Raw genomic sequence first — 12,793 nt, forward strand, 5'->3', positions numbered from 1 at the left:
CTCTGCATTCTGAATGGAGGGAAGCAGCACTGGAATTGCCTCCAGGATGGCATTTAATTACCTTGAACTCCAACCCAACATCATCTCTCCCACAGCCAGCTCAACCAGTAGATTCACACTATAAATCCATATACTGTACACCAGATTTACCCTATAAATCACAGGTGTCAAACTCGCGGCCCTCCAGATGTTATGGACTACAGTTCCCATCAGTTCCCATCATCCTGGCAGGGGATGATGGGAACTGTAGTCCATAACATCTGGAGGGTCACGAGTTAGACACCTATGCTATAAATAATACCAACTCCCATTTAACCAGCTATATTCTTACCTTGAGACGAATACACATGACTCACAGAAACTAAATTTGCTGGAAAAGTCAAAAAAGCAAAAGGTCAGCATTAAAAGATTTGCTTTTTAATAATCAAAACAAAAAAAACTGTACACAACTTTTAAAAAAACCTTCAGAACACCCTCTCCCATTTTACTGGCATCTTGAGAGACCAGTCCTGTTTCTTTGAAAGCAAAGGGATTCTAAACCCAAATCACCCGTGGACTTTTAGCTAGAAAGCCTCAAGGCAACGAAAGAAGATCGACTGGTTGAAAAGCAGAACCATAAAGTTGATGGACTATCTTAGCCAGCGTAGTAAAAATGCTGAAACTACCAATTAACCTTACGCTGCTGTAAGTAAACACTGAATGGGTGGAATTCCAAAGGGTCACAAAATTGAGGAACCGCTCTGCAACCTTGTCAAGTTTGGGAAAGTAAATAGTAGTGGGAGAAGGGGCTAAGGTCACTGCACGGTAATGAACCCATATCCTCATGCTAGCACAGCAAGCAACTGCCTTGAACTCCATTTTCCACATTGCTTCCAGAAATAAACCAGAAATATGTCAGTATTACACAACTATGGCAGGGCTCTTTCAAGAAAATGCTGCTATAACATCTCAAGGGAGCACCAGTTGCGTAGTGGTTAAGAGCAGGTGCATTCTAATCTGGAGGAACCGGGTTTGATTCCCCGCTCTGCCGCCTGAGCTGTGGAGGCTTATCTGGGGAATTCAGATTAGCCTGTGCACTCCCACACACACCAGCTGGGTGACCTTGGGCTAGTCACAGCTTTTCGGAGCTCTCTCAGCCCCACCCACCTCACCGGGTGTTTGTTGTGAGGGGGGAAGGGCAAGGAGACTGTCAGCCCCTTTGAGTCTCCTACAGGAGAGAAAGGGGGGGATATAAATCCAAACTCTTCTTCTTCATCATCATTATTTTTTTTTATATTTTTCTGCCACTTTTCTGAAAAGTTCTAAATGTTGACCAAGAAGCACAGTTCAAACATTGTTGAAGGCTTTCAGGGCTTTTCATGTGCAACAGACTTCTCCCTGCGATACACCTCTGAATAGGCCAGCCACAGATGTAGGCGAAACGTTAGGAACAAGATCCACCAGACCACGGCCACACAGCCCGGAAAACCCACCACAACCAGTTCAAACAATTTCATTTTTTCATATAAAAAAATCACACCAACATTCCTCTGAATCATTGTTATCATTACAGGCCCTGATTATGTATTGTTGCATTTTATTAAATAACCTAAAAATTTTTTTACATTAGTTCAAGTAATTAAGAGAAGCTGAGACGTTAATTAATGTATAGGGAGGGCTGGGGGAGGGAGTTAATGCCAAGTAATAGCTGGCTTATGGTACCCTTGTATGGTTTCCAAGGCAACAGATGTTGAGAGATGGCTTGCCATTGGCTGCCTCCTCATCACAACCAAGGTATTCCTTAGAGGTCTCCCATCCAAATACTAGCTAGGGTCAGGGCTGAGAGTGCGTGACTGGCCCAAGGTCACCCAGCAACCCTTCAAGGCATGAACGGGGACTTGAACCTGAGTTTCCCAGGTTCTAGTCTGTCACCGTAATGACTACACCATGTTGGTTCTTAAAGTATAGTAGTAATCATTAATGAAAAAGGGAGACCCGTCTATAAACAATTCTGCACATAACATTGTGCTTTAGTACATTCTGGAAACAAATCACTTACACAGCATATAAAGTTTTTTTTAAAAAAAAACCACTGAAAACTTCAACAAAGCCTGAGAATTATCTTGATGGCTTTTCATAAATCAACGCAACACTGCTCTGTACCCAGCTCAACGGAAGGTGCAATAGAAGCTGACTTACTTTTGATGGTTAATTCATCCTTGAGGATGTTTGTGTATTCTGCAGCAGAGAGATGAGGTGGCAGGCCACCCACAAATAAGTGCACCTGCACCACAGACATATTGTTCTCTTCAATGTAAAATCTTGTTTGGTTCATTTGGCGTAGTGAAGTCTGCAAAGCAGAAGAGAGGGGGAAAAAACCCTGAAAATTCACCACATAATAAACACATCAGATTACAAGCACAGGTTGGCTCGCATAGGTAGAAACTACTGACGCCGGCTAGTAATTACTAACACAGTATTTTCATGTATGGCTTCCCCTTTCTTTTCATGTAGGTTTGGCTTGTTTATTCTCATTTGAGGCTAGTGCCAGAAGAAGCTTTCAAGATTGTTGGAGATTATTAGTGAAAACAACACAGTGCCACCCGTGTCACCTCCCTTATAAATTAAGATTAAATGTCACGGAAGTCACCAGGACCAGATGGTCTCACTGCTAATATTTTCAAGTGTTTCTTTGAGGAACTGTCTGATCCTTTCTGCAAAGTAATAAATGTCATCAAAGATAATGGAATACTAGACTCATGAAAACAGGCAAGTCTTACACTAAGTGCACTAAAACGGAAAAAAAAGTCACACCAAAGGAAAATAATTTAGACCACTTCACTTTTGAATTTAGATTACAAATTATTTACCTCAAGTAACTGCATCAAAGGTCGTTTCCCCACTTACCTTTTGCTGCGCGCTACTCGTGGCAAGTAACGCGGGGTCCCGCTACACTCCCCACTGTGCCAGTGGTGACAGCACAGCAACCCCGAATCTTCCGCTCTCCCTCCCCCTCAGCAAGCGGTATTTCTGTTCCTAGACGGAACAGCATCTTTTTAAACACCCCGCACTCTGCGCGAGGGAGGGGGGAAGCCCGGGGGTGTGACTGCCGGTTTCAAGACAGAAGCTTCGGAGGCTGCCCCCAAACACTCCCTTCCCTCCCTCTGCCCTTGCGCCCTGCTGCAAAAACGGGGACAGAAAAAGGTTTTTTAAAAAGAAGACAGGAGGTGCGTTCCTGCGGTGGGGCGTAAGACTTCGCGCTCAAAAGAGGCGATTCAAAGGAGAGCGGTTTGCCTCGGCGTGTTTTTTTTTTAAGTGGAGAATCGGCCAAGGTTGAAAGACATATTAAATCTGATTCACGAAGATCAAGCAGGCAGGCAGATAAAGCAGAATGTGAGAGCACTGCTAAATGTGATCATTATCAAAACCACCCTGATAAACAAATGGCATTAATCCTTTTAGATATAGAAAAAGCTTTTGATACCCTGGATTGGAATATGATGATAGAGGTTTTAAGAAGGATGGACTGTGGGGATGACCTTTTGATAATTTTGTAGGACCCAGAGGAAAGTATACAAATACTTAATGATAAACTAAATGAATTTGGCAAGATCTCGGGTTTAAAAGTTAGTAAAGATAAGTCCAAAGTTATTGTTAAAAATATACTTCCAGAGGCTCAGAAGTTGTTGGTGGAAAAAATGGCTTTCAAATTGTTAAAATGGTTAAGTGGTTAAGAGAGCCAGCGTGGTGTAGTGGTTAAGAGCAGGTGCACTCTAATCTGGGGAACCAGGTTTGATTCTCCACTCTGTCACTTGAGCTGTGGAGGCTTCTGGTGATCTAGATTAGCTTGTAAACGCCAACGCGTGCCAGCTGGGTGACCTTGGGCTAGTCACAGCTCTCTCAGCTCGATCTACCTCACAGGAGGAGGAAGGGAAAGGAGATTGTAAGCCCCTTTGAGTCTCCTTACAGGAGAGAAAGGGGGGGATATAAATCCAAAGTCGTCTTCTTCTAAATACTTAGAGATTACGAAGAGAATAACTAACTCTAACTTGATACTCTATCAAACTAATTACAAAAAAACCTTGGAAAAAATAGAGAAGACTTGAAGAAGTGGAAGAATTCTAATTTAATCCTTGTTAGGTCGAATTTCAGGTATTAAAATGAACATTTTGCAGAGAATCTTATTTCTTTTCCAAAACATTCTGATTATAAATTCTGACAAACGACTGAACTTACAGCAGACAGAGCTGGCAAACTCCATATGGAAAGGAAGAAAAAAGCCAGGGTGAAAATGAAAACACTCTGTGATGCTAAGGAAAGAGGTAGTTTAGAACTATCCCATTTAAGAATTGCATTATCATTGGTATTTAAATGAGTAACAATAACCAGAATCTTTGTTGGAAATATCATAGAGAAATAAGTACCTTCTACTATCAATGGTGGAACTGCATGAAGGCAAAACAATTTTGGAAAGAGATGCATGAGGAAATTTCTAAAATTTTGAAAAGAAAAATCAAATTTAAGCCAGAGGCATATTTATTAGGCATTTTGGAGCGATCAGTAGACAAAGAAGTTGCAACACTATTTAGATACCTATCAATTGCAGCGAGAATCAAATGGGCTAAGAAGTGGAAGTTTGAAGAAATTCCTACAACAAATGAATAGCAGTATAAAGCAATAGAATTGGTTGAATCTGCAAAACTAACCAGTTATGTTAAGGATGAATGGACTACCAAGTTCAAGACTGGACTCCCAAGTTCAAGACTGTGGATATTCTGGACAGAGTATACTGATCAAACATTTAAACATAAAAATACAGTTTTGGAATAGAAGATTTAATAAGAAAGATTTCAGAAAAAGATTATACAACATAAACTGAAATGTTTTGAACATATAAAAATCTACTTTGTCTTTGTTCAAATTATTGTTTTATTAGTAGAGGATTGATTGTAAGGGAATCATAGTTAAAATTATGCAACATATGGTTGAATGAATAAATTGAATGAATAAATTGAATGAAAAAAAGCAGTTTAAGGCTCATTCCGCACATGCAGAATAATGCACTTTGAAACTGCTTTCAGTGCTCTTTGAAGCCGTGCGGAATGGCAAAATCCACTTGTAAACAGTTGTAAAAGTGGTTTGAAAACGCATTATTTTGCGTGTGTGGAAGGGGCCTAAGTGTCATGGAATTCTGAGTTCCAGGCGCAAAAGAACATTACACAAAGTTATTTAGCAGAATTCATTCACTACAGATGCAAATCAGAGACTGGTTCTGGACAGGAGACAGGTTTATCCAGGGCCAAATAGTCCAAGTTTGAAAAAGTCTCTTAAAAAGAAGAAGAAGAGTTTGGATTTATATCCCCCCTTTCTCTCAGTTGAGGAGACAATCTCCTTTCCCTTCCCCACCCACAACAAACACCCTGTGAGGTAGGTGGGGATGAGCGCCCAGAAGAACTGTGACTAGCCCAAGGTCACCCAGCTGGCATGTGTTGGAGTGCACAGGATAATCTGAATTCCCCAGATAAGCCTCCACAGCTCAGGCGGCAGAGCAGGGAATCAAACCCAGTTCCTCCAGATTAGAGTACACCTGCTCTTAACCACTACGCCACTGCTGCTCCTGGGACAGAAGACAGATCACACTCATCATCTGGACTACTCGCTGCAACAATCTGAAATGGTAAGAAGACTTTGCAGGTGCACACAGTTAAGAGACTGGCAGAAACTCTGAGCTGTGGGAAAGTAACAGGATCTGTACAGAGCATCACACTCCTACCAAATGGCCACCTAGGCCACCTTTTTTCGGCACCTAGGTTTTTGCTCAAGTTTTGTTCCTGAACTGCATCCATTCCCCGCACACTGTTTGCTGGTGGTTGCTCTCCTGTGGTCCGCTCCCCCCACCCCCGAATTTTGTATGTTTTTAATACCACCAAAAAAAGGCATCTGAAAAGACTTGAAGACAAACTGGGAGAGCAACGACTTGCAAGTGATACTGTAGGTCAACGAGGGGGGAAACTGCTGCAATTAAGAAACCAAGCCAGAGAAAGACCCACTGCAGAAAAGCTCCTAATATATGCCAACAGACCTTCCCTACTTTCAACAGAATCCATCAAAGTCCCAGCCTTTCACGACTATTCTCTTTTAAGAGACAGGCCAAAACATTTCGTTTTACTCAGAATTGTAATTAAAGAGTTGGTTCTTTTATGGCCATTTTATATAGTCAGCTTCTAGCCTGAGAACTGTTTTATGGAGCTTGTTTGAAGCGGAGCTGTTTTTATGTTCTGGCTGGGTTTTTAATAGTTTATTACTGTAAAAGCTTTGTTAACCAGCATCTGATTAATTGGACAACCTGCTTAACCGGAATGCACAGGGCCCAGAGGTCTATCAGTCAGCTACACACCATCTACTTGGCGTTACTGCCTTCTTGCCACCGCTGAGTCGCTGAGGTGAACAACTCAGGGAGGGCAGCAATACCAAGCAAGTGGCCTTGGAGCTGGCTATAGTTCCCAGTCGAATGCTGCTTGACACTACTGCCCCCTTGAAGTACAATTGGTTAACTGCCCTTCCCCCCCCCGCCCCCAGTCCCAATGGATGCTAGTTATGAAAGTTTTAACTGAAATTGTTAACTGTTATAAAGTGTTAGGGTTTTAGGATATTTTACTTTGTTTGTCGCCTTGAGTAGATTCTCCGGCACAGAATTTTTCTATATAAATATGCTGCACAGGCTAAATTTTAAGTGTCATCATGACCATAAAAGAGTCGCTATGTTTGACTCATCTGAGTCTGTGTTTCTCCAGGGTTTGTTTTTTTTTAAATAAAGCCATAAGTGTGAATAATCAAAACCCGGTAAATAGGCTAAATGACTAAATAGCACTTCCTTATTTGTTTACCTTTCTTATGTCTTGAAATCTGTTCAGCATCAGTTCATGATCATCCAGCACCATTCGCTGAACTATGAGAAGTAAAAACAACACTAATGCAGTTCCTTTTCAATTAAAACAAACATCATGGATCCGATACAACCCAAACTGCCAATCTGAATGCTCATTTATTCACTTAATTTAATCTTACAAGTAATAAACGAAAACATAGAAATGGCAATGTTAAAATAAAAACACAACAAGTTAAAAAAAAACCCTGCAGGCTCTTCAGTTTGAAAGTGAGAAGTAACGTTAAACTGCAGAGACATTTTGAGACAGTGAAATGTATCGAAGAATTACCTTGCTTGGAACCCATGAGAACTTCCACCAACCTGAAGTTCTGGGGACGTTCCGACTGCCAAAAGATGGGTAAATACAAACAGAATTTTAATCATTTGCAAACTCTGAAAACTTTGCAGCTTTTGAGTTTCAATATCAACAGGCTATTAATAGGCAGTAACAAACAAAATGAGGTGTGCTTCTGATCTCACTGCTTCCTGTTAATATTAAGTATTTTCTGTTCAAAATACTGAAAATGTGACATCGTATAGCCTAAGGAGCAACATGCTAAACTGCCAAATAAAATTATATTTTCAGGTACATTTCTAAAGATATAACATTTCTGAAAAAAACTGAAATCACGGAAACAAACACATTTTGGAAAACGCTGAAAAAATATGCAATACTTTCATTCCCAACTTTAACATACTTTACTGCTTTAACAATATCAAACACATCATGTGAATTAGCACATAAAATTGTACTATTTGCCGCATGTATGAAGCTTAGAAGCATAAATGATTTAGCTTTCTATAAGCACAACTGGGGATACCTTAGCATATATCTCTGAGTTTTAAAGGTTACTGACGAACAGCAAGTAACAATCCACAAGCAAAAGAAGCTCTGAACACACGATCACGTAAGAATGACAGCACCCTCGATGTGCAGAATTGTTCCTAGATGCGACTGCTAAACATACATCACTCTCGAATGGATTGTCTCACATAAACATCTTCGCACTGTATACAGTGCAAAGTTGTTCAGATTCCTGACCCTCCCTAAACCTACAGTGGAGGACTTGAAGCAGATGAGCCACCATGTAGGGAGACCTCAGATATACCACAGCATTCTGATCTGAATAATCTAATTACATACGGATTAAACAAGGGCAGGGGGAGAATTTATTTAATACCACATACCTGATATCCAAGTAATGGCAGAACTTCTTTAATTACCATCTGAGTAGTGCTTTCTTTCTTTACTCGTATCGAGACACAGGCCACTCCAACCCTACAGGGGGAAAAAAACACCATTCAAGCTGGACAGGGGCAGAGGAATATTAAAAGGGAACTCTTGTTCTGCTGCTGTGTTTAAAGACAATCTGCAGAAAAAGTACTGTTCACTAAACCAGGGGTGTTGAACTCATTTGTTATGAGGGACGGGTATAACAAAGAAGCAACTTGGTTGGGCTGGGTCTTGGGGGGAAGGGGAGAGTTGCCATGGCTGGTCCCAGAATGGCACTGGACTGGTGAGCCCACAGCAGGGTGGGGTGGCTGCTTCGAGAGGGCTTATCAGATCTATGAGCCAACTGAGGCAAATCCCCCGCCCCACTCCTAATGGCAGTTCAGGAGCAAGGGGGGCTGCCTCGGCTGGCTCAGAGGCCCAATAAGCCCTCTCAAGGGGCTCGATTCAGCCCCCAGGCCACATGCTTGACACGCCCTGCACTAAATTGCATGAAGTTCTCTCTGCCAGTAAAGTTTACAAACAGTTGTCCTTAAAACCTACCACTATGGTTTGAACAGATAACTGCTGCAGATCTGCATGTTTCAACCTGATCAATATATTTTTTGAGTAAAGGAATCTGAAGTTCTTAGCATGACTTTCTAAAATGGGCCCATATTCCTAATTCATCTTAATCACTGTAATTATTGATTAACTGAAGTATTTCTGTGTCATTTTTCTCCTTAGGCAGACCAGCATTTTAGCTAACAAGCAAAACTAATGAACTTAATTACAGTTTCCCTCAGTTTCACTTTTTATGCCCTCTATTAGGATCGTCCCTATCATGCCTGCAGGACTTTTTCCCCACTGTTTGCATATTTCCCCTGAGTGAGATGATTTCTCCTTGCACATCCCAATTCTCCAGAGATGCTTAGCTCAGTTTGCTACTAGCCTTACCCCTCAGGATCATACTTTTAGCTAATGGCATCAGAGTTCTGAGCTTGCGTCAGGGTGTGGAACCACATCTAATTCCTGGTCCAAGACCAGCTCCTAAGTGGCCAGTCTCCCCAGCAGAAATGCAAGAGCTGCCCATTAAAGTAGCACTCCATTCTCAAGGTGCGGGGTTGCGCTTTTGCTAGTCCCTTTAAAAGCCTGTCAGACTGGAAATGCAGTGCCCATTTCCAAAAAGCATGTATAGGAGCACCGGGCTGCCCAACTGTTTGATACAGTAGCCTGTGCCAGCCTGGACTATTTGATGTAGCCATGTTTGCAAAGGAACTGAGAAGAAGGCCCAGCAAGGGGCAGGCAAGTAGTAAGCTCAGCAAGGCTGTAAGGCTAGTGACCCCTCTTGTCCTTTTGTGTCACCTCTTGTTTGTCCTTAGACTGATACTCTCGGGTCTAATATCCTATTTCTTCTCAGAAGTTAGTTGCAGAGATTTTTCCAGGCTAGCAAGATAAAAGCATGCTATCTTTCCCTCTTTCCTATCCTGAACGTAGTTCCTAATAAACATTTAACTTAATCAGTGTGATAGCTGCTTCTCTGTGTGGAAAACCCAACATGGGCATAAGAGGTCTTAAAGAATGGATTCCCTATTAGGCAGGCTGGTAGCAACACTAGCCAATGTACATGCAGATGTGCATTCTGCCCTAAGAACAGGGGAGGAGATGAAGGCATAGGAGATGCTTCTCTCCCCAACCCATCTATGCCTGACATGACTATGACACTCACAGAAAGGACTTGTAGGTTCACAAGGTCACCTCTTTCCATTTTCCCTACATCTATCTTCCTGGTTCCTGAACTCTTTCACGTTAAGTGACCGAAGCTCCCTTTTGCATGATGCAACTGTGAAATGATCACAATATTTTCCTGTTGTGTTAGGATGTTCCCGTACAACAAAGCCCTGGAATCATTCATTTCAGCGATATTCCCTTAATGGTACCATAATCTATTGCTTCCCTTGAGAACACACGCTTTAGGGGGAGGGAAAAGTCACTCACTTGAGCCAAGCGGGATAAATCTTTATTAGCTCGTTGTCTTTCGGTTTGGCTCTGATGATCCAGGCTTCGGGAGCAGCTTCTCGGAATACTGAACCAGGGTGGGATTCTTCAGCGGCGTCATTCCTATTGATGACGTCGTCACAAAACAAGGCCTGCTGAGTGAACGTCTGAAGTTCGTAGTCTTTAGGATCATCGTTTATGTAGTATACTCTCAAAGCAGCCTCCTACAGAAACATTCAGAATGGAATCTTGATTTTGAAGAGTCCCACATGAACATTTTTGACAGAAAGGTGATCAAGCACTGAATGGACCATACAATCCAGCTAGACACCTGAATCTGCAATTAGGTTTCCCAGGAGGATCACTGTAAAAATACAAGAAGGAGCAGGCTAGTGCCTCAGTTCCCATAATCCGACAGTAGCCTTCTGGTAAGTACTATTACCACATACACACACTTGGTCTAGTCTCCTTGGTTTCTATCTTACACGCTAGGAGCCAGATGGCATCTCTTGGCCACAGGGGTTGCAACATTATCTCCTGCTAGGACAGGGGTCTGCAATGGCCATGCTGGCAGGGGCTGATGGGATTTGTAGTCCATTAACATCTGGAGAGCCGTAGGTTGCAGACCCCTGTGCTAGGAGGAATCAAAGATCACGACAGCAGCTGATATAGGAAACAGTATGCTTTGAAAAGGCACTGAAGAGCTAACAGAACAAAAACAGCAAGCAGGACTTCTGTTCTTGACTGACAACCCAAGGGAAAAGGAAAAATGACTTCTGGGGAAATGCATCTGATTCAGAATAGTGATTCTTACGTTCTTCTAATAGCTACTCCATCGGAGATTGTTTGTATTGCAAACACCTAATATTTGTTGATGTCGATGAATGCTGGACATTCTAACCATAAAGCTTATATAACATTCCACAAGATGTACATGTTGAAGTGCATAACGCACCGGCAAGCAGAAAGCACTGCCGATCTTACCACAACTTCTTCCTGCTTTGTAATTCGTGGAACCGAAATAAGCCGACACTGATTGCGTTTTACTGCATCGTTTCCATCATATATCTTTAACGTTTGTTTGCCTAAAAAGAAAGTCATGTTTTAATAATTATTAAGAGAAACAAATTTGTCTGTACGTTTTGAGTTATTTCTGCATTTCGTTTCTATTGCTTAGGTTGATGCTGAGGATTTAGAAGTCAACCATAGTCAGGTGCGTAGCTTCTAGACAAACTTTGTCTCATTCCTACAGACTTAGCATAGGGCATTGGAGATGTTATTTCAAACACTTATTTATTCACTCAGTAGTCAGTTTTATATATCCTGTGTGTAATCTGCTCGGCAACAAGCAGTTTCAAACATATGAATGCACAAGCTGCCTTAAACTGGATCAGGCCACTGGGCCTTCAAGAACAATCCATTGGTTACTTACCGAGAAGGGGCCTTCTCCTGGTAGGCAGGAGGACATTTTGCTGGGTGGTTTCCCAACCCATTCTCAGGGAGACAGGAACTCAGATTATGTCACTTCCTGTGGAAGGCTTGGGAAACCATCTTGTCCTCCAGCATTTTTCCTGCCTCAGCAGGGAGAGCAGTGCTTTTTGTGGGGTCTAAGTTGTGTACTGTTTGTTGCCTGTTCTTCTTATTGTTTTCCTGTTCTCATCTCGCTGGGTCTCCTGTTTGTTCCCTGCTGTCAGGAGGCCTGCTATTATGGGGATTTTGCTATTGCTGCTTTCTGTATGCTGGGGGTGGAGGAAAGGGTTAATTGCATTTCTAACTGACTTTCAACTGTCTTCTGTATGATGTTATACTGTACCAGGTGCTGCTCAAGGTCAGTGCCTGGCCGTCTTTACCATTATCTCTTTCACTGTTCTTTTTGGGCGCGCTTTCCCAGGATGTGGGGTGCAAACTGCTTTAACTACTGGGTTTTGCACGGGCAAACCTCAGTTCTGGCATGACCAGAGAAGATCCTCAATACTCAATAAACTACTGTTCTTTTACATGAGTTTGTTTCAGTTTTTGGGATTCTGACACCTGCCTTCCCTTTGTGGTCTGTCGGGTCAAGGGATTTTTTGCATCTGTCTTTTTGCCTTTCAAGAACAGTCTCTACTCCAATCTGCAACAACTCTCTGGGAACTCAGGATCCTTCCACACATGCAGAATAATGCATTTTCAATCCACTTTCACAATTGTTTGACAGTGGATTTTGCTATTCCGCACAGTAAAAACCAGCTGCAAAGTGCATTGAGAGTGGATTGAAAGTGAAATATTCTGCATGTGCAGAAGGGGCCTCAGACTTTCCTATGACCTGTTACCTGATGTTTTCAGCAGGAGATGCCGAAGACTGAACCTGGGATCTTCCGCATGCCAAGTAGATACTATATCCCTGAGACACAGCCCCTCCTGTGCATTCAAATTAAATTTAAAAAACTGCTTAAAACCAATCCCCATCATGCAAGCCACTCGAGACAGCTTATCTGTCTTGAACACCTTAAGCGACAGGCAGGCAAACTTTTTGGGGCACAGTACCCCCCAAAAAAGAAGGCAAAATTTGCTTCAGGATTTCCTTGCCTTCCAGCGCACCCTTCTACCTCCTAGCTATGACTCAAAACCATCAAAGCTCAGTTACGCTTTTGCTTCTAGGACCTGGCAAGAGAATTTCAAAGCCAAGCAAAATGGTG

The 12,793-nt window shown here is 42.3% G+C and overlaps 1 protein-coding gene across 1 annotated transcript in view; it reads right to left on the minus strand.

Annotated features, from left to right (window-relative positions):
• The window catches only part of DGKQ (diacylglycerol kinase theta), a 77,876-nt gene that overhangs the window by 22,918 nt on the left and 42,165 nt on the right, over positions 1-12,793 (minus strand). Inside the window, exons 6-12 of the mRNA XM_048504418.1 lie at positions 11,100-11,200; positions 10,116-10,339; positions 8,096-8,186; positions 7,197-7,251; positions 6,867-6,928; positions 2,179-2,329; positions 332-370 (exon numbers count right to left, since the gene is read on the minus strand). Of these exons, the coding sequence (XP_048360375.1) occupies positions 332-370; positions 2,179-2,329; positions 6,867-6,928; positions 7,197-7,251; positions 8,096-8,186; positions 10,116-10,339; positions 11,100-11,200 (723 nt within the window). The remainder of the gene's footprint in view (positions 1-331; positions 371-2,178; positions 2,330-6,866; positions 6,929-7,196; positions 7,252-8,095; positions 8,187-10,115; positions 10,340-11,099; positions 11,201-12,793) is intronic.

The sequence above is a fragment of the Sphaerodactylus townsendi genome, linkage group LG07, assembly GCF_021028975.2.
Source record: "Sphaerodactylus townsendi isolate TG3544 linkage group LG07, MPM_Stown_v2.3, whole genome shotgun sequence".
Taxonomy (NCBI): domain Eukaryota; kingdom Metazoa; phylum Chordata; class Lepidosauria; order Squamata; family Sphaerodactylidae; genus Sphaerodactylus; species Sphaerodactylus townsendi.